The sequence below is a fragment of the Myotis lucifugus genome, unplaced genomic scaffold (genome assembly GCF_000147115.1).
Source record: "Myotis lucifugus unplaced genomic scaffold, Myoluc2.0 scaffold_222, whole genome shotgun sequence".
NCBI lineage: Eukaryota > Metazoa > Chordata > Mammalia > Chiroptera > Vespertilionidae > Myotis > Myotis lucifugus.
The window spans coordinates 1,563,924-1,583,961 of NW_005871270.1; the positions used below are offsets into that span (position 1 = coordinate 1,563,924).

General features: G+C 47.2%; 1 protein-coding gene across 3 annotated transcripts; it reads right to left on the bottom strand.

The window, feature by feature from the left end:
• Positions 1-4,268: 4,268 nt before the first annotated feature.
• On the bottom strand, positions 4,269-18,925 carry KIF2C (kinesin family member 2C). 3 transcript variants are annotated; one of them, XM_023761905.1, is made up of 17 exons: positions 18,772-18,925; positions 16,186-16,308; positions 15,319-15,419; positions 14,617-14,712; positions 14,208-14,262; positions 13,959-14,121; positions 12,195-12,285; positions 11,870-11,933; positions 11,701-11,792; positions 9,665-9,807; positions 8,754-8,958; positions 8,547-8,657; positions 7,649-7,716; positions 7,196-7,301; positions 6,896-7,111; positions 4,956-5,079; positions 4,269-4,830 (listed from the first exon to the last, which is right to left on the bottom strand). In XM_023761905.1, the coding sequence occupies exons 1-17, from the start codon at positions 18,869-18,871 to the stop codon at positions 4,748-4,750; spliced, it is 1,941 nt and encodes a 646-aa protein (XP_023617673.1). In that variant the 5' UTR covers positions 18,872-18,925; the 3' UTR covers positions 4,269-4,747. The 3 variants fall into 3 exon arrangements, 2 of the variants coding, with proteins under 2 accessions (XP_023617673.1, XP_006098245.1); XM_006098183.3 differs by having other exon boundaries at positions 4,429-4,830; positions 6,998-7,111; XR_002831525.1 differs by lacking the exons at positions 4,269-4,830; positions 7,649-7,716 and having other exon boundaries at positions 6,998-7,111.
• Positions 18,926-20,038: the final 1,113 nt, after the last annotated feature.

A 20,038-nucleotide genomic window follows, 5' to 3' on the forward strand; every position in this document is an offset into this window, starting at 1 on the left:
GATAGAGATCATTGATCGGCTGCCTCCTGCTGGCCCCCACTGGGGATTGAACCCATAACCCAGGCACCTGCCCTGACTGGGAATCAACCGTGACCTCCTGGTTCATGGGCGGACACTGAGCCACACCAGCTGGGAGAGAAACCCCTTACTGGTAATAGTTAAGTAGTTCAGGGCTGACCAGTCTGTAGAAACAAGCATTAGCCTTTACTAATTTACTACTCAAGCCCAAACCTTGCTTAGATTTCTTATGAGCACTGACTTTCTTTGTCCTGTTAGTTTCTCACAAATTTATTGTCTAAAAAATATTAATAGATGCCTGGTTTGATAATTTACTAAAGCCTTATTATCTGACCATCATATTGTGATTCTTCCATGTACACATGTAAATGGATTTTTTTCTGTTAATCCAGTGTTATGTCAATTTTACTCTTGTTACTAGTCCAGCCATAAGAACTAAAAGTAAAAGGGAATTCTCCCTCTCCCTGACAACAGGCAGCTGAATGTTCATGTCTGGTCATCCTTATGGAAGAGATCTGGACAGAAGATGTTCTTTTGGGAACCATTGGTATATAAATGGTAATTAATGCTGCCAGAATGAATATAGTAATCTAGGGAGACAGCATAAGGCAAACTTTTCTTGTAAAAGGTAAGTAAATACTTTAGGCTTTGTGGGCTATAGTTTCTGTGTCAGCTTTGCTGTTGTAGTGTGAAGGCAGCCATAGACAAAGGTAGACAAATGGTCATGGCTGTGTGCCAATAAAACTTTATGGATACTGGGATTCATTTGTTATGAATACTATGCTTTTGAATTTTTTTTCAAACACAAACAAAAACCACTAAGCTCTTGGGCCCCATCAGTACACAGTAGTGTGCCAACCTCTGGTAGAAGAAGAGGGCCTAGGTTCAAGGCTTGAGGAATGGCAACATTTAAGACCAGGTAGAGAAAAGAGCCAGAAGGAGCAATTAGAGTGATAGCACTGGGTGAGGGTCATGTCATGGTCTCATGCTACTATGATGTCTAGTTAAAAGGAAGACTAAAGAGTGATTATTGGATTGTTGAGTGGCATTGGCAAGAGCAATTTCTGTGCAATGAAGTGGACAAAACTTGATTAGTTTTTCCAAAAACTTGAAACAAGGGGAAATTTAAAAAATACGATATATGTAGATAATTGTTTTGAGAATTTTGAAGGGGTGTGACTGAAGAGGACACAGAGCAGAGGGCAGTTTTGTTTTTTTAAGGAATAAACTGCTTGATTTATAGGCCCTTTTATAGTTGGCTCCATACTATCTCATTCATTGGAAGGGATTCTCTCAACGTTACCCCTTTCTTCTGTATCTTCAATCTCATACTGGCTTCCAGCACATTCAGAATAAAATCTATTTTTCCCCCTTTGGTGCGTGTGGGGTGTGTATGTGTCACCCATGAAATGAGTTTGGCCCTGCATGGTCAGTGGAGAGGTGTCTTAGACAAACTGTGGGCCCTGGGGTGAAAGGGTGTCATGGCCTAAAGCCTGGTTTTGAGGATCTAACAGCTTCAATGCAGTGCTCCCATGTTGTGGATTTTCCTGTTCCGAGTCCCTTTGTGGGGACTACAGCACCCCTAAACAGGCCTTGAGGGGAGGCTTCCAGAAACGTCCCAGGCTAGATAAATGTTTTGGGTGTGGGCTGTGTGCGCCATGGTGGGTGTGACTGTCTAGGGCCCTGGGATTGGAGAGTTGGTGACATTCCTTGCCCATGACCCTGTAGAATAAAATCTAAATTTCTTACCAGGAACTGGAAGACCCAGGAATAGGGGCTGTGTAATTTCATGTCATCCTGGAGAGAGCCTCTCTTCTGCTTCCCTTAATACCCTCTCCTGGACACTACTCCATTTGCTTTGAGACCATCAGTGATATTATGGCTTTGGCCCTTTTTTTCATTAGTTACCTTGAAAAATTATCTCCTGCCTGATTGGTGTGGTTCAGTGGTTGAGCACTGACCTATGAACCAGGAGGTCATGGTTCCATTCCAGGTCAGGGCACATGCCCAGGTAGCAGGTTCGGTCCCCAGTGTGAGGCGTGCAGGTGGCAGCGGATCAATGATTCTTTCTCATCATTGATGTTTCTCTTTCTCTCCCTCTCCCTTCCTCTCTGAATTCAATAAAAATATATTTTAAAAAGTTATCTCCCCAAATAATAACTATCACCCACATTCTTTTTTAAAATATATTTTCTATTTCATATTAAATTTGTAATGAATGTAAATCTTGGGATTAGGACGCTAATGGCATTTAAGTTGCCAAAGAGGTGGTTTTCTTATTTCACTCCATTATTTTTTAGAAATATATTTTTATTGATTTCAGAGAGGAAGGGAGAGGGAGAGAGAGAGAGAAAGATCAATGACGAGAGAAAAAATCATTGACTGGTTGCCTCCTGCATGCCCCCTTCTGGGGGTTGAGCCTGCAACGTGGGCATGTGCCCTTGACCAGAATCAAACCGGGACCCTTCAGTCCACAGGCCCGTGCTCTATCCCGTGAGCCAAAGTGGCTGGGGCACTATTATCCACATTTGAATCCTGAGGCAGGTAAATATATATTTATACAGATTTCTCAGCGTCCAGTTCCTACAATCTTACTAGTATGTCGTGTGTCATTCATCAGGAAAAAATCCTCTTTGTCTTCAACCTCTCCTCTAAATTTTGCCTTCTGAATGTTTCCTCTGCTTTCTAACAGAAGCCTGATTACCTCAGAAGACTTTTTCTGGTCAACCTTTCTCAAGTGGAAGGTGACTACACTCTGGTTCTCTAGATGGGAGGGAGGTGTGCTCCAGGGTCTTTGCCAATTTTAGGCCATCCTTACTCTATCTTCTCTAAAAACCACAAATTTGAATTTTATGCTTTAAGACTTTAACATTCACAACCCCTCTTTACTGCAGTTATCCATAAATGCTGGTTCTTACCAACTTATGCCTGGAAGATTTTAAATCCTGACTCACTGATACTTTCTCTAGTACTACTCCTATCATTTTGTGGGTGCCTACACATGAGCAACACAGATGCCTGAGGCAGCATTACTAGTTGGGGCTAATAAGAGGCTGACCAAAAACCCCACAAACCCCAAAACCCACTTACAAGGAAAAACAGTGCAATGAAGGGATTTGAAAAACTTACATATTCCTGGGAAGTTAGAAGGCCATGCGCATATGCAGGGCTGAGTGTATGCCAAGCCAGATAAGACCTGAAAAGACCCTAATATCAGTGAGATATGGCTGACCTTGAAGCTCTGCACAAACAGGAATTAAAAGCTATGTACCATTGTGGCCCATGTATCTAAATGGTAAGAGCATTGGCCCAGGAACCTAAGGGTCATGAGTTCGATTCCTGGTCAAGGGCATGTACCTGGGTTGCAGATTCAACCCCTGCCCTTAGTCAAGACTGATGGCAGGAGGCAACCAATCTATGTGTCTCTCTTACACTGATGTTTCTCTCTCTCTCCCTCTCCCTCTCTTTCACGCTCTAAAAATCAATGGAAAAAAAATATCCTTGGGTGAGGATTAACAACAAAAAAAGCTATACATCATGCCTTGGCCTGTGTAGCTCAGTTGGTTGAGCATCATCCGTCCCATGCACTGAAAGGTTGTTGGTTTGATTACTGTTCAGGGCACATGCCCAGGCTGTAGATTCAGTTCCCAGTCGGGTGTGTACAGGAGGCAACTGATCAATGTGTCTCTCTCTCTTTTTCTCTCTTTCTCTCCCTTCCTCCCTCTCTCTCCCTTCCTCTCTCTAAAACTCAATAAAAAACATTCTTAAAAAAGGAAAAAACACTATATACCATAAGCAAGTGGGATTTATCCCAGATTTGCAAGGTTGGTTTCACATTTGAAAATAAATTAATATACTATATTGATGGAATAAAGGGGAAAACACAGAAAAAAATCGACAAAACTTAATACACTTTCATGATAAAAATACTCTATAAACTAGAAACAGAAGTGACTTCCTCCACCTGATAAAGGCCATCTACAAAACTCCACAGCTTATATTATCCTTAACGATCAGAAATAAAACAAGGATGTCCACCCTGGCCACTTCTATTCAAAAATGTATTGGGACCCAACCAGTGTGGCTCAGTGGTTGAGTATCAACATATGAACCAGGTCATCTGCAGGTGTGGATTTGGTCTCCCAGGTAGAGGACAGAATCAGCACTGCCCAGAGTTGCAGTAGTGTCCTTAGTCCCAGAAGGTTCAGACACACTCCCAGGCCCTTCACACATGCCACACAACAGGCTGATTTTTTTCCTCTTTCTTTATTGTTAGACACAATGTGTAACCACAAAACAAAAAACAACAGGGATCCTCTTAGACCTTAAAACAGCAAAGCAAGGAACGAAGAGGTTTAAAAGTATAAGACACTTTAGTGCCCAGACCAAGGATGGCAGGTCACAGCCGCCAGCAGCCAGTCCACGTAGGCAGAATGCTGACCAAGAGAAAGCTCTATGCCAACGAGCCTTCCCCTCTTGGAAATAAGGGCCACACAGGATAGTTAAAAGTTCCCTCTTCTCATCCTTGCTCCCTTCAGGACTACAATGGAGGAAGGAAAGTAGCGTCCCATGTCACTCTGATCTCCCCAGCTGCCCTGGCTCTGATGCCCCAATACTTGGCATTTACCAAAGCCTGTCTGAGCTCAGAACCAGGTGCCCACAGTTCACTGGGGAGAAGAGGGGTGGTGAAAAGGCTGGGTGTGACACCAAATATCTTTATTTGCAGTCATCACTGGGGCCGTTTCTTGCTGCTTATTTGTTTGCTGGCCTGTTCTTCCATCTGCATGGCCAAGCGTAAGGCCTTGATGTCATCTGGAAGGAAGGAGAGGTGGTACACTAAGGGTTAGAGGGTGTCTCAGAGGCCCCACTCCCTCAGGGCAGAGCTGCCATCACCTGCAAAGACCCCACCCTGCAGCTCCCCATCCAGCTGCACCCACCTTGCAGGGCTGAGAAGTGCTTGGCTTGCTGGGCCAGGGCAGACTCTGTCTTGTTCACAAAGGTCTCCAGGTCGTAGTCAGGCTGCTCGGTCATCTCGGAGAGCTCAAGCCAGCTTGGCACTTGCTGCAATGACACAGGGAGCACCTTGCCGGTTCAAACAATGACCAAACCAATTTAGCAAATCATTCCTAACTGCAATGCAGATGGCCATTCCTCCAGATGGCCCACACCCTGCCTCCTGACCCTCCTGCAGAAGTCCCCAGACTCAATTCTTCCTCTTCCATGTCCCAAACTTGTCCCTGTCCCTTATACCAAATGAATGTTATCATTTGTCTTGATGCTCAAGCCAGAAATCTGAACTTTACTTTCACCCTGCTTGTCCCCAAATCCTACCAAGTCCACCCTTTAATGGTTCTTGAATCTCATGGCCATTGCCACACTCAGTCTAGGCACCAACATCTCTTTCCAACAATCTCCTAATGGCTCTCAACTCCTAAGTGCCTCTACTCACTCCCCCCATGTTCGCAAACCAGGCTTCACACGGTGGTACAGTGATGTACCCAAAGCTCTGATATGACCTTGGCACCACTCTGTGAAACTCCCTTCAGAGGCATACACTGCCCTCCTAACGAAATCTGGGCCTCTGGTCTGAACCATAAGGCTCTTTAGCATCAAGTCCCTGCTGACCTTTCCACAGCTTAATTTCCTTTCATCATCAGCTCACACCTTTTGCTCTGACCAGAGCAAACTTCTCATTCTTCATGAAAGTACCATGTCCTTTTAAACATTTGTACCAGAGTACTCGAGGGAGGGAGGCCATGCCTAAGCAATGATCTTTCACGTTCCCTCTTCCGTTCCAAGGGCCTCAAGCTCTTCCTTCCTGCTCTGCACCGAGGGCCCTGTAACGGTGCACTTTCGGGCCTCTCCCCTCCACCTGCTCTTCCACAGTAGGCGTCATGGCAGTGCTAGTACCTGTCACTTACTAAACACTGACCACATGCTGGGCACTGCTGAGTGCTTTCTTTTTTAAAAATATATTTTTGATTTCAGAGAGGAAGAGAGAGATAGAGCTAGAAACATCAGTGATGAGAATCATTGATTGGCTGCCTCCTGCACGCCCCCTATTGGGGATCAAGGCTACAACCCAGCATGTGCCCTGACCAGGAATTGAACTGTGACTTCCTGGTTCATAGGTCAACACTCAACCACTGAGCCATGCCAGCCAGGCTGCTGAGCACTTTAAAAGCACATTAGCCTTAGCAAATTTGGCTCAGTGAATACAGCGCCGACCCGCAGACTAAAGGGTCCCTGGTTCGATTCCAGTCAAGAGCAGGTACCTCTGTTGCAGGCTCAATCCCCAGATCCCCAACCCTGGTTGGGGCACAGGTGGGAGGCAACCAATGGATATATCTCTCTCACATCGATGTTTCTTTCTCTCCCCCCACCCCCCCTAAAAGTCAATGAAAAATATCCTTGGGTGAGGATTAAAAATAAATAAATAAATAAATAAATGCACATCATTTAACCCTCAGACAAAACCATCCTGTCTTAGCCATCTTAAGGATGAAGAAACTGAGGCTAAATGACTTTCACAAGGAAATCACTTATAAATAAAATAATCAGGGCTGAACAAGTCTTGCTTCAGGGCCTACTATCCATACTTTATGTTTTTGGTCCTTGGTCACAGCACAGGAGCTGGCATACAGAAAGTACTCACCGAACATTCACTGAATAACAAGGTCCCTGCATATCAACCACCCTCCAAAACCCCCAATTAGGAGCATGGTGGAGAGAGACTAGCTCCGGCTAGAATGGAGGAAAGCTTGTGTGCCAGGCTAAGGAAGAGGGTGTGGTATTAGCTGACCTAGAAGAATGGATGAGTGAATAGGTAAAGAATTAAGGAATGCTAGGGTGGAGGCCTGCCTCTTGCCATGCCAACCTGAAGACCTGTGGAAGCAAAGCCCAGGTCACATTCAGGCAATGGTGCTGAGCACAGCGGCGGGCCTGTGCTGGGGTGGATATGCCAGCGCCAGCTGCCCACCTGGACAATCTCCTTGAGCTCTTCAATGGCCCTCTCCTCCAGCTCCCTGATCTGAGTCATGGCTTCATTAAAGCTGGACATCTGGGAAGACAGTTCCTCTTCTTCCTTGGAAAGCTAAAAGGAGACACAAGAGTATGGCCCAGTTCCCATCTCAGCAGGCCATGTTTCTGTCTTGCTAGGCCCCACCCTGCCCCTTACGTTGCTTGTGATCAGAGACTCCTGAGAGTTGGCTTCTGTCTCTTCGGTTTCCATTTGAATTGGCTGCTCCCCACTGGGCCCGCTGTGGGGGCTCAGCTCCTTGACCCTGAGGAAACAAGAAGGTTTCTGATCCCATAGCAACCTTGTTGGCACTCACAAGAGTGCTGTACCACTTAAGACCACCAGCCTTGAGGCTTTAAGGGGATGGAGCAGCAGCTTTGCCTCTGGCCTAGGAAAAGACCCTCATGCATGCTGACTCCCTACAAGGCCTGGAGGGGACTGGGACAGACCTTCCAGCGTCCTGTCAGAATTCCCGAACCTCAGGTTCACTGAATCATGGAAGAGTAAGCAGTAAGCACTGAGTCCCAGAGCCTCCTCCCTCTTCCATCACTGCCATTCCCTTCTCTTCTCCCACATCCTGCTCCCATCCCACAGGGCCATAGGTACTGGTACCTGTCTGCATATCTTAGTGTATTTAAAGTATATTCACAGGAGCTTATGCCTGGTGAGATCATGGCAATCTGCAAAAGAAGGCATGGATGGTTAAAGGTTGAGGATCATGGGGCATGGGGTATGGGGTATGGGAGAGAGGTCGAGGATCATGGGGAGAGGCTGCCAGGAGGAGTGTCTCCAAACTACTGGACCCTCATGGTACTGGGGGAGAGCTCATTAAGCACCTATTCACCAGGCAACTGGCTCCACTGCAAATTAAAGCTCCTTAAAAAGTTGGTTCCGTGCCTTTAAAGGCACATCTTATGACCCCCTCCTTCTTTATCTCTTCACTGACCCATTCCTCACACTGAGGTCACACCTGAAGGCTCTGTGGCTCCTACTGGAGCCCTCACTTCATCCAGGCTCAGGAGTGCCTCAGGGAGAAGGCGTTAGAGCTTAATCTGAAATCCCCATCTTCCCTGCAGACATGGGAGAGGATGTTCATGGAGGGGAGCAGACCCTAGCTAGAAGGGCTTGTGGGTAAAATAAGGAAGGGATAAAAAGCCATTCAAGGCCATAGCCCTTCCTGTATTCTAGGCTGGAAGCCAAGGAATACGAGGGAGGTCACAGAAGCCAGGATGCCTCTCTCCTGCTTCCCCAAAGGTCCTCCTTCTGAATTCTAGAGCCTCCTTTCCACCGGGTAAGGGAGGAATGACCTCCCCCAAACCCAGAGCTGCGGGGATATACGGAGTACCTCCTTTCCTCCCCTGGGTAGGCAAAGAGGAGTCTGGAACGGAAAGGCAGGGATGAAGCTCAGTTAAGTTAGAGTCTGGAAACCCAGACAGCCAAGGGCACGGGCCTCCTGCCCAGGATAGGCCTAGATGATGTCCTGCACCACCTCCACAGCGCCCCTACTCACCATACAGGTCCTTGAGTTCTCCCCGATGAAGGAGTCCCGTAGCACCTGTGTCAGCTTGCTCTCGCGGAAAGGGGTGTGAGCCTTGTTCTGTCCCAGGGCCCTGATGCACTCCTGTGGGGCACCAAGTGCAACTGAGGACCTTTCCTTAATCTCTGCTGCCCAGTTCCTGCCCCACCAGCAGTCCCACCTCTACCTAGCCCCTGCTACCTTCAGAGCCAGGAGACTTTTGTTGATTTCTGCGCCTTCCATGCGGGTCTGCCGGTCAGCACTGGAAGTGTCTGCACCTCGTTCGTTCCCTGCCAGATCCACCAAAGAGAACTTGCCATGCACTCTCCCTTTGGCTTTAAGGAGAATCTGGAAGCAGGCATGAGAGCGGGAAGAGTTGGAGTTGGCAAATGTCTGCCCAGAGGTCCTATGGTAAAGGAGGCAAAGAAAGGCTATGAGCTTCTGAAGTCACCAGCCACCCCCTTCCACAGCAGTGAATTCTCTGGTAAGAGAGGGACACAGGTCAGGACTGTAAGAAGTCCTATGTCTTCATCCCAGACTTCTGTTCTGCCTTCCCTGGGCAGAAGCTCTCCCTCCAGCAGAGGAGCTGGTAAGTTTCCTGGCAGCCACAGTATTGGGTTCTATGCTAGGGGCATGGCCAGACCGGGGGGCCCATAAGGACACGGAGAAAGATGAGCTATCTCTGTTGCAGGGCACACAGGGAAGGAGGGTTGTCATGAACCACTTGCCAAAACATGAGGGCCCTGCAGTGAGAGGGCAGCTCGTTCCCTGAGCCTCAAATGCACCAGCCTAGTGCCTGGAAGAGCACTTCCCCACAGGAGCTATGGCTCCAGCACTTTCAGCCTAGAACAGACCGAGCTCCCGTCTCCCATCACAAAGGGAGGGATCAGTGAAGAGAAACCCAGACAAGAAGGGAAGCCTGCCCTGGTTAGATTTAAGACACTTTGAGTTGCTCCTGATGAGCCTGTTAGAGACCTCTTACCGCAGGGGCCTTCACCGTCCTCCCCAAGCCAGGGAGAACGGGGCTCTGTGGAACCAGATGGGATCAGAGCTAGTCTGTCACCTGAACTGGGCATGAGAAAGTAGCCCCTTCCCCTCACCAGAATTCTGACCTGCAGGCACTGCCTATGTCGATCATCTTGATGACATCGTCAGCACAGTTAACCAGGTGCTCCTGCAGCCCCAGCACCTGCACCTGCTGCTTTCCATCCTCCAGCACACGCAGCTTGGCCTTCTTGTTCAGCAAATCGAACAGCTGTGTTGGGCAGGGGAACAAGGCTAAGGCCATCAGGCACTGGGCACCCCACCTGACGCCTCCCTCCTTCAGGGCCTATCCCAGCTTAGACAAGGGCAGGCAGCATGAAGGGAAGACAGAACCTGAGCTGGGCAGACTAGCAGAGGGTGTGGGTTCTGAACTGGGCTGCCTCAGCTTGATGTGATTCTAATACTTCACTAGCTGTGTGAACTGGGTCAGTACTTAACCACCTACACAATAGTGATGGTAACACGTCCTTGTAGGGTTTTTGATTAATAAGTGAATTAAAACAAGTGTTTAGAACATAATGTCATATTAATAATCAACATTAGTAGCCCTGCCTGGCCAGTAACTCAGTTGGTTAGTCTCATCTCTACATGGCAAGGTTGCAGGCTCAATCCCTGCCAGATCTACCAAAGAGACACATACAACAATCCCCCTGCCCTGGCTGGTGTGGCTCAGTTGGTGGGAGTGTTGTCCCATGCACCGCAGGGTTTCAGGTTCGATCACTGGTTGGGCACATACCCAGGTTGCAGGTTCGCTCTCTGGTAGGGGTGTGTGTGGGAGGCAACTGATCGATGTTTCTCACATCGATATTTCTCTCTCTCTCTCCCTCCTTCCTCTTTCTCTAAAGTCATTGGGGACATATCCGTGGGAGAATTAAAATAAAAAAGAATTGCCCAGCTGGTGTGGCTTAGTATTTGAGCATTGACCCATGAACCAGGAGATAACAGTTCGATTCCAGGTCAGGGCACATGCCTGGGTTGCAGATCGATCCCCAGTAGAGGGCGTGCAGGAGGCAGCCAATCAATGATTCTCTCTCATCACTGATATCTCTATGTCTCTCTCCCTTTCCCTTCCTCTATCTGAAATAAAAACATATTTTAAAAAAAGAATCAACCAAATGAATGCATAAATAAGTGGAACAACAAATTGATGTTTCTCTCTCTCCCTCTAAAATCAACAAATAATTTTTAAGTATTTAAAAAAAATCAACATAGCCATTATTATCTAGATCAGCTGTGGGCAAACTACAGCCCGCCGGATCCGGCCCGTTTGAAATGAATAAAACTAAAAAAAAAAAGACCGTACCCTTTTATGTAATGATGTTTACTTTGAATTTATATTAGTTCAAACAAACACTCCATCCATGCTTTTGTTCCGGCCCTCCGGTCCAGTTTAAGAACCCATTGTGGCCCTCGAGTCAAAAAGTTTGCCCACCCCTGGTCTAGATCCTGCTCTAAGGAAAGCAACTCTGCAAAAATGAAGAGAGTTGTATGTGTGAGTATTTATTCATGTATACACACAGAGATGGGGGTTGGGAGGAAGAGAGGATGAATATGAGAACAAATATGGGTGATCAAAGGAAAAAGAGTTATGAAGGAGGTGGGTAGAGGGTGCACAGGGCACACTCAAGGCAGACCTCCCATCTGAGAGGAACCCTGCGGAGTATTCCTGCCATACTTGTTGACTTTTTTTTTTTTAAAGCCCGATTACAGCTTTTTTTAAATTTTTTTTTTTTTTTAAATTTCAGAGAGGAAGGGAGGAGAGATAGAAACATCAATGATGAAATGATGAGAGAGAATCATTGATCGGCTGCCTGCTGCACGCCCCACACTGGGGATCGAGCCTGTAACCCAGGCATGTGCCCTTGACCGGAATCGAACCCGGGACCCCTCAGTCCGCAGGCCAACACTCTGACCCATTGAGCCAAACCAGCTAGGGCACTTGTTGATTCTTGAGTACCATCCCACCATCAGACGAAACCCCCCATATGTCAGGGCAGAGCTTCACAGTCCATAGATTGTTTGGCTTCTACCATTTCTAGCCAACCGCAGGTTTTTGAGAGTTCAGGGCCCCCAACAGTATAAACAGGGTCTCCTTGTCAGCTACCTTCCCATTATAGATCTCAAAGAACGTCACATAGACTTCCAGGCCCAGGTTCCGGTAGCGGGGCTGATTCTTCATGAGGAAGACATCCTGGGCTATGGGAAAGAGCATGGATTAAGTAAGCAACCTGCTTTCTGTGCCCAACCCCACGGCGGCAGAAGACACTACTCACAGGCCATCGCATAGATTCCTTTGGATGCATTCTGGGCTTTCCCAGAGAGGCCTCCGCCCATAGTCTGCAAAAGGAAGGGACAGAAGACTTGGTAAAGGGCCCTTGGCCGAGGCTAGAGCACTACCGGCTCCATCACCCCAGTGGGCCACACCAAAGTTGGGAGGCTGGACCTGTTAAGGCACCTCTCTGCACCTGGCACAACAAGTGTTATCTGATGATGGAGCACCTACACTGAGTGGATTTTCTACACGAAACTCACTGTCTTCCTTTTTAGGGACCCAGTGCAGCTGGGCACACTCACACCCTGCCATGCTTGAATACTCACATGTGTCTTACCACTTCCCGTCTGGCCATATGCAAAACAAGTCGCTTTTCCGCCTTGGAAAATTGTGTGTACCAGTGGCCTTGCTGTGAACCTAGGAGAAAGGATAGGGAAGAGTGTATTATCTCTGACCAAAGTGTGTACCCAGGAACATGGTCCTGCTGCCCTTCCACTGCAGAACCTCTGGGCCCTCCATTCCTCCTTCCAAGCACTAGTACTCCTCTCCTGCAATGGGGTCCCACCTGACTCAGCCCACTTACAAATCTGAAATTCTCCTAGCCGGCTGGAGGGAGGTGGGGGCTGGACTGATTTGCAACAAGCAAGTGGATGGCCCATCCTCTAACTGAGCCACCAGCCGCTCCCGACTCTGCAGTCATAGACAAAAGCCTGAACTTAACAGCTGACATCCAGCATAAGATACACTACAAAGATCAAAGGAAACCCTCTAAAGTAGGAGCCCAAAATGTTGTAGTCTTTGTGGCCATGTAGATATGTCACATTAAAAAACAACAATCTTTAAAAACATGAAAAACATTCTTGGTTTTAGAGCCATATAAAAAGGGACTGTGAACCCAATTTGGCCCAAGTTTGTCAACTTCTAGTTTGGAGCAGTGTTGTCCAATAGAACTTCTGTGCTGATGGAAATGTTCTATATCTGTGCTGTCCAGTAGTAGCCACTTCCACATGGGACTGGTGAAGCACCTGAAATGTGGCTTATGTGACTGAATAACTTAATTTTTAATTTCATTTAACTTTTAATGAACAGCTATATGAGGCTGTGGGTGCTTTATTAGACAGAGCAGTCCTAGAGTTTGCTGAGTCTGCAAAGCCCCGTCGGTAACAGGGTGGCTGCATAAGATACTGGAAGAATCCCTGAAGCCTGCCCAGCCTCAGAGAATGCAATGGGTAACACCTCACTTCTGATCCACTGCTAATGCTGCAAAATGGCATATGGCAGCCCAGGAACCAGAACCAGAACCAGAATTAGAACCAGAGCCAGAGCCAGCTCTATGTGAGCTGATCCAAAGAAAATATGGCCTCACCTCCTTTTTTTGAGAACCCCACCATCCCACTTCCAAATCTGCCAACCTGCCTGACCCACATCCTCTGCTCTTTCCCATTACAATGGAGTGTCCCTGTTCCATCACAGGCCACCCGTTCACCTTCTGCTTGTTCCGAGTCACCTTCCCTCAGACTTCTCTCCCGCAGTCCCCACTCCCTTTTCTTCTGGTGCATCATCTCCATTGACATGCAAATGAGCTCTGTATCTCTCATCTTTTTTTTTTCAGATTCTATGAATATTATTTTTTCCCTTTATTGATTAAGATATTACAAATGTGTCCTTATCCCCCCAATGTCCTCTCATCCCCCCAATTCTGCCCTCATAAAAATATCCTTGGTGCCCAGCAGGCGAGGCTCAGTGGTTGAGCACCGACCTATAAACCAGGAGGTCACAGTTCAATTCCCAGTCAGGGCACATGCCTGGGTTGCGGGCTCGCTCGATCCCAGTGTGGGGAGTACTGGAGGCAGCCGATCAATGATTCTCTCTCATCATTGATGTTTCTATCTCTCTTTCCCTCTCCCTTCCTTTCTGAAATCAATAAAAGTACATTAAAAAATAAAATAAAAAAGAAACACGAGAGGAGGCCAGGAAGGGCTTTAGAGTCCAGCATGTCTGTGAGCAGTGTTAGCACAGTGCCTTGCATGGAAAAGATCAAATAGGGTGAGGGGAGGTGGGGGGGTGGTGAGAAGAGGCGAGGGACTAACCTATAGATGACTTCATTCGAAGCTGTTTCATCAAATGCAAAGTCAAAGCAGAACGCCTGGTTCTCCAGATACTTTGTTAAGTCCACTTTTAACTTGGGCTCGTGTACGAAGAGGAGACACTTGCTAGGAACAGAAATCACATCAATTTCTTTCTTGGCCAGTTCTGCAGAAGGAGAGTATTTTCAGGGAATGCTCCCTGGACACAGGCATCCTCTATTACTCCAAAGCCCCTTTCTGACCGGAGTTTACCTTGTTTATTCAGCGGGCGCTTCCTAACACAAACGCATATCCTGTGCTCTTCTATCTTCAAGAGGATGAGAGAAGACAACCAACCAACAGAAGGTTAGGGCAGTATTAAAGAAAGCTTCTCCAGAGCCCCTCCCCTCCAACCCCAGGTCTGGCCCAGTCAGGAGCCAAGATATAACACTAGGACCCTGCCTCCTCATAGTTACTCAAGAGCACAGAAGGTAAGGTGGGGGTAGAGGGAAGTTTATAAAAATCAGACTCTCATCTAGGTCTCACTAACTCCACTCACCAAAGGATCTTAAAAATACCTGCAACGGCGAGGGAAGATTGCTCGATGCTCTCCTTAAAGTTTTGTCTCTTAATTGTAAACCTACTCAGGAAGGAGAGGTAGAAGCCCTTTGGGTTTACTTACAGGATCAGTCATAGTAAGGGGATGACAATCCAACGTAGCCCGAAATTCTTTAATCATCCGGGCAAATTCCCAGTTTGGAAAGCTGTTGTCATACTCCTGTTTGGGACGAGAGCAAAAAGAAACCGACTGCTAAGATGTAAGTGCTCCTCGACTTCAGTACTAAGGAAAAGCACCATCTCTCTTTGTGCAATTGGTCCATCAGAGTTGACAAAACCCCCACATGATCTCACTTCCTCCCACCCTGACTCTAGGCTGAGAACCCAGGAACAAAGCCCTGGGAAAAGACTGGCAGGGGGGCCTAGGCATGCACTAAAGCACTCTAGGAACTGGGGTGAGGGCCACTTAGGAGATCGAAGACTGGGATTCCCCAGAGCAACTAAGGGGAAATGCTCAAAACTAGAACGGCATTGCAGCATCTCCGCCACATACACACAACTAGGAGGTTGGGGGAAACAGGCAACTGTGCTCTGTGACAGGCGTGCCCACTGAACAGTCAGCATGAAACAGTCCCCAGGTGAAGGCCCTCAGAAGAATATCTGACTTATTTGTTCTCTGAATCCTGATGAGGCACCAGTTAAACTTCCTGGATATCAGAATTGGAGCCTCAGTAATGCTGGGGCCCAACTGAAAGATGGAAAAAAAACAAAAAAAATTAAAAAAGAAAGAAAAAAAACCCGTGCCCTAGCTTCCCAAGAAAGATACCTGAGCTCGTTTTGTTCTCATTTCAGAGATCTGGGCCCTCTTCTCTTCTCGTTTGTTCTTCATTTTTTCCATTTCCTTCACAATACATGATTTCCTTCGAACTAGGGGAGGAAAAGCTCATTCTTTTACTTGTCTAGGCCAGCGAGCCTGTTCTTCTCCAGCTGCTGTACTGAGTCCTGGGCTTTCCTAGGACTAGGCCTTCTCAAAACCTTTGGACTTAAATCACCATATGCAAGGAGAGGAAGCAGTAGATGTGACTCTTGGGATAGTCAAACTCACAAAGTAAAGATCTACCCATGTGAGTACTCCAGGTCTAACCCAAACTCTCCCCATACCTCTGTGGCATTTTCTCAACCACCAGAGAGGTGAGACCATCACTATTTAGTCTTAATGGTTACTCTAGGCCAGTGGTTCTCAACCTTCTGGCCCTTTAAATACAGTTCCTCATGTTGTGACCCAACCATAAAATTATTTTCGTTGCTACTTCCTAACTGTAATTTTGCTACTGTTATGAATCGTAATGTAAATATCTGATATACAGGATGGTCTTAGGCGACCCCTGTGAAAGGGTCGTTTGACCGCCAAAGGGGTCGCGACCCACAGGTTGAGAACCGCTGCTCTAGGCTGTTCTTCAGGTGTCAGCCAAGACACTATAGTTTGTGACAACACTTCAATTACATTAGAAGGTTTCTGCCAGCTTAAGGGGACAGGGTCACCCTTGTGCAAAATTGATTCCATGGCCACAGGGAAACATGCCCCCAAGTGACAAGTGCAGTTTGAACTCAGGTGCCACGGCAGACCAGGTGTGAAACAGAATGAAACTGCCCTGCACTAGGAGTAGGGCAGCAGACAGCTCAGCATGTCTACCTGAGTTCACTGGGTTTGCAGAAGAGCTGCCTCGCATGGAATGGACTTGCTCTTCTACCTCCTCGCTGACCATCGTAAACGGTATTTCAGCCACTGCAGGGCAGGAGTTCCTAGGGGGGCCAGCTGTAAGGAAACAAGAGTCATTGGCGAAGCCGGCAGGCTACTGCAGCTGTACTCAGCTGAGCCCTCATGGCTCATGGACCAGGAGGATGGCTACTGACTGCCAGCTCAGCAAGGGCTCAGGCTCCTACAGTGTGAGCAGAACTTGGGTTTTTGCCTTCATCTCAGCCCACACCTTGAACTGGACCAGTATCTCTGCAGGGGCTGGCTCCTGGGTCAAGAAATCTTGAGTACCCAGGCCAGTTTTGCTCATGGTTAGAGCATTGGCCTATGGACCAAAGGGATCCAGGTTCGATTCCTGGTCAAAAGCACAGGCCTTGGTTACAGGCTTCACCCCAGGCCCTGGTCAGGGTGCATGCAGGAGGCAACCAATCGATATGTCTCTCACATACAAGTTTCTGTCTCTCTCCCTTCCACTCTCTCTAAAAAAATCAATGGAAAAACAGCCTCACAAAAAACACACACACAAAAAAGATCAATGGCAAAAAATATCCTCGGGAGAGGATTAAAAATAAAAAAAGGGTGAGTACTCAGTATGGGCTTCACCATGAAGAGAAAAGCCTTTTAAGGCCTGAATTCCTTAGGCTTGACCCAAGCATGGGTTCTTAGGCCAGGCCTTTCTACTCACTGGGAGAAAAGCCAGGCTTTTCTCACTTTCAAAAGCCTTGGAACACATGACATAACCAGTTTGGTTCAGTGGATAGAGCGTCAGCCTGCGGACTCAGGAGTCCCGGATTCGATACCGGTCAGGGGCATGTACCTTGGTTGCCGGCACATCCCCAGCGGGGAGTGTGCAGGAGGCAGCTGATCAATGTTTCTCTCTCATCGATGTTTCTAACTCTCTATCCTTTTCCCTTCCTCTCTGTAAAAAATCAATAAAATATATTTTTTAAAAAAAGCCTTGGAACACAAAAAAGCAAAACAAAAAATCCTTGGAACTCAGGTGGTTAACAGGAACAAAGACTGAAAAGCCAGAAATAATGGAAATATGAGCAAAACTAACCACACTGATTCAACCCTGAGAGGTACAACCCATGACAACTCATTACTTCCCATACTTGGTCATGATCCTTTACCTTCATTTTATAAGAGCTAAATTTGATACATGTAAGATGTAATGGTTGTGTATCTTACAAAATCTTCATCTACTTTATGTATCTAATAAAAGTTGACAATTGCCTGGCCGGTGTGGCTCAGTGGTTGAGCGTTGACCTATGAACCAGGAGGCCTCGGTTCAATTCCCGGTTAGGGCACATGCCTGGGTTGCGGGCTTGATCCCCAGTGTGGGGCGTGCAGGAGGCAGCCAATCAATGATTCTCTCTCATCATTGATGTTTCTATCTCTCTCTCCCTTTCTCTCTGAAATCAATAAAAATATGTTTTTTAAAGACAGTTTTAAAATTCCATATGTATAAAATTCAAAAAGAGAAAAAGCTAATTTATGCTATTAGAATTCAGGATTAGCCCTGGCAGTGTGGCTCAGTTGGCTGGGCATCGTCCCATGCTCCAAAAGGTTGCTGATTTGATTTCAGGTCAGGGCACATGCCCAGGTTTCGGGCTCGATCCCTGGTAAGGGGCTTGCAGGAGATAACTGGTCGATGTTTCACTCTTACATCAATGTTTCTCCCTCGCTCTCTAAAAATCAATTTAAAAAATCTTAAAAAAATGAAGTCGGGCCCTAGCCAGATTGGCCTGTGGAGAGAGCATCAGCCTGCGTACTAAAGGGTCCTGGGTTCAATTCCAATCAAGGGCACATGCCTGCGTTTGGGGCTAGATCCCCAGTGGGGGGCATGCAGGAGGCAGCAGATGCAAGATTCTCTCATCATTGATGTTTCTATCTCTCTCTCCCTCTTTCTTCCTCTCTGAAATCAATAAAAATACATTAAAAAATACCTTAATCAATAAAGAAAGAAAAAAAATTATTTCTCTTTTACACAGCTCTGTGGCCTTCTGGGGACACAGTACTGATCTGTATTATAAAAAATATTCTCATTAGTTCCTGTATGCCCTGTAACAAAACCTTGATGCAAATAATTTCTAATTAAGAAAAAGATAATGGATCAAATTTTCATTAAACCAGAGTAAGTAAGTAAATAAATAAATAAATAAATAAAAAGAAGTCAGGAGTATAGGTTTCACTGGGGGCTTAGGAGCTGGAAGGATACCTGAGGGGGACTTTTGGGTGCTGGTAATGCTGTTTGATCTGGGTGTTAGTTATATGCGTGTGTTCAAGAACTGTATATACTCAATGATATGTTCACTTTTCTGTATATAGTGTATATGATGTTTGAAGTAAGGGGGAGAAAAAGATATTTTCCAGATAAGGGAGCTGTGGGGCAGGGACAGAACAATACTAAGTGCTAAGCCAGGGTAGTGTAGGAATCTTAGGATATTCCACAACAGGTTCAGGCAATGTGTGAGGAGCTGCTCCAGGGCGTCAAACAGGGAGAACAGATTCATTACTCACTGGGAACTAAGAACTGCTTCCGGGAATTGGCACGCACGGGCAGGTCCACCTCCATACCATCCTCCTTAGGGGTGATGTGAACCTCTGAGAGGGTGGACATGCGAGTGGAGCGGCTTCGGAGACCTAAAGAACCGGGGACAATCAGTGTAACATGATATGGAGGGCTATGCAGGGTGAGATGGGTCTTGACCACCAGGAAAGGAAAAATTAGACAGGCTAAGTACTAGTGACCCCAAAACTCATTTGTTCACATTCTGCACATTCTGCAAACCTGAGAGCTCCTAAGGGCAAGGATATCTCCCCCAAGAGCATCTGTCTTGAGCAAATGGAGGGATCTACAGCCAATATGAAGTCATTTCTGGAGAGATAGACCTAATCCTGCACCTACCATTCTACAATGTTCTTCCCATACCTTAAAACAGAATATAAATAACAGTATTCCCACCTGATGGAAGGGAACTTTAAAGTTCAGAGAAATTAAGCAACTTGTCTACTGTCCTTTAATTGTAAGAGTCAGAGCCAGGATGTGAACCCAGGACTGTCAGATTCCAAAGTCTGGGCTTTTCCCACAGCGTCAGGAAGCTTTACAGAGCCAAGCGTGGGCCACACATCAGAAACCCAGGGAATCAGCTACCTTGATTTTCTGGAAGAATGCTTAACTGAGAGAAACAAATGAGTTATATTTGAATTCTTGTCCATTTCTACCCATCTATATAGTTTTCCTATATAAGAGAGAAACAATCCTATCTATCCTATCCTATATAATAAAAAGGTAATATGCAAATTACCCTCATGCCCTCACAAGATGGCTGCCTACGACCAGGCCAGCAGGGGGGTTAGTGAGGGATGACCAAATGACTGAACAGCAGGCTGCGTGGGGCAATTAGGCCAGCGGGGGCGCAGTTGGAGGCAACCATACCGGCAGGGGTGGGGCAGTGAGGGGCGACTAGGCTGGTGGGGGGCCAGTTGGGGTGATTAGGCTGATAGGGGGGCAGTGAGAGGCGACTAGGCCGGCAGGGGGGACAGTTGAGGACGATTAGGCTGGCAAGGGGAGCAGTTGGGGGCAACAAGGCCGGCAGGGGGGGCAGTTAGGGGGCGACTAGGCTAGCAGAGGGGGGCATTTGGGGGCGACCAGGCCAGCAGAGGAGGGCAGTTGGGGGCGACCAGGCCGGCAGGGGGGGCAGTAAGGGGTGACCAGGCCGGCAGGGAGGGGGCAGTTGGGGGCAACCAGGCCGGCAGGGGGGGCAGTTAGAGGCGATCAGACTAG

Coding starts and splice junctions, on each gene's coding strand:
- KIF2C (XM_023761905.1), bottom strand. CDS start 18,871: ATGTCCACCCTCTCAGAGGTTCACATCACCCCTAAGGAGGATGGTATG. Junction 14,263..14,616: donor CCCTTACTATGACTGATCCT/GTAAGTAAACCC, acceptor ATCCTCTTGAAG/ATAGAAGAGCACAGGATATG. Junction 4,831..4,955: donor GCACTTCTCAGCCCTGCAAG/GTGGGTGCAGCT, acceptor CCTTCCTTCCAG/ATGACATCAAGGCCTTACGC.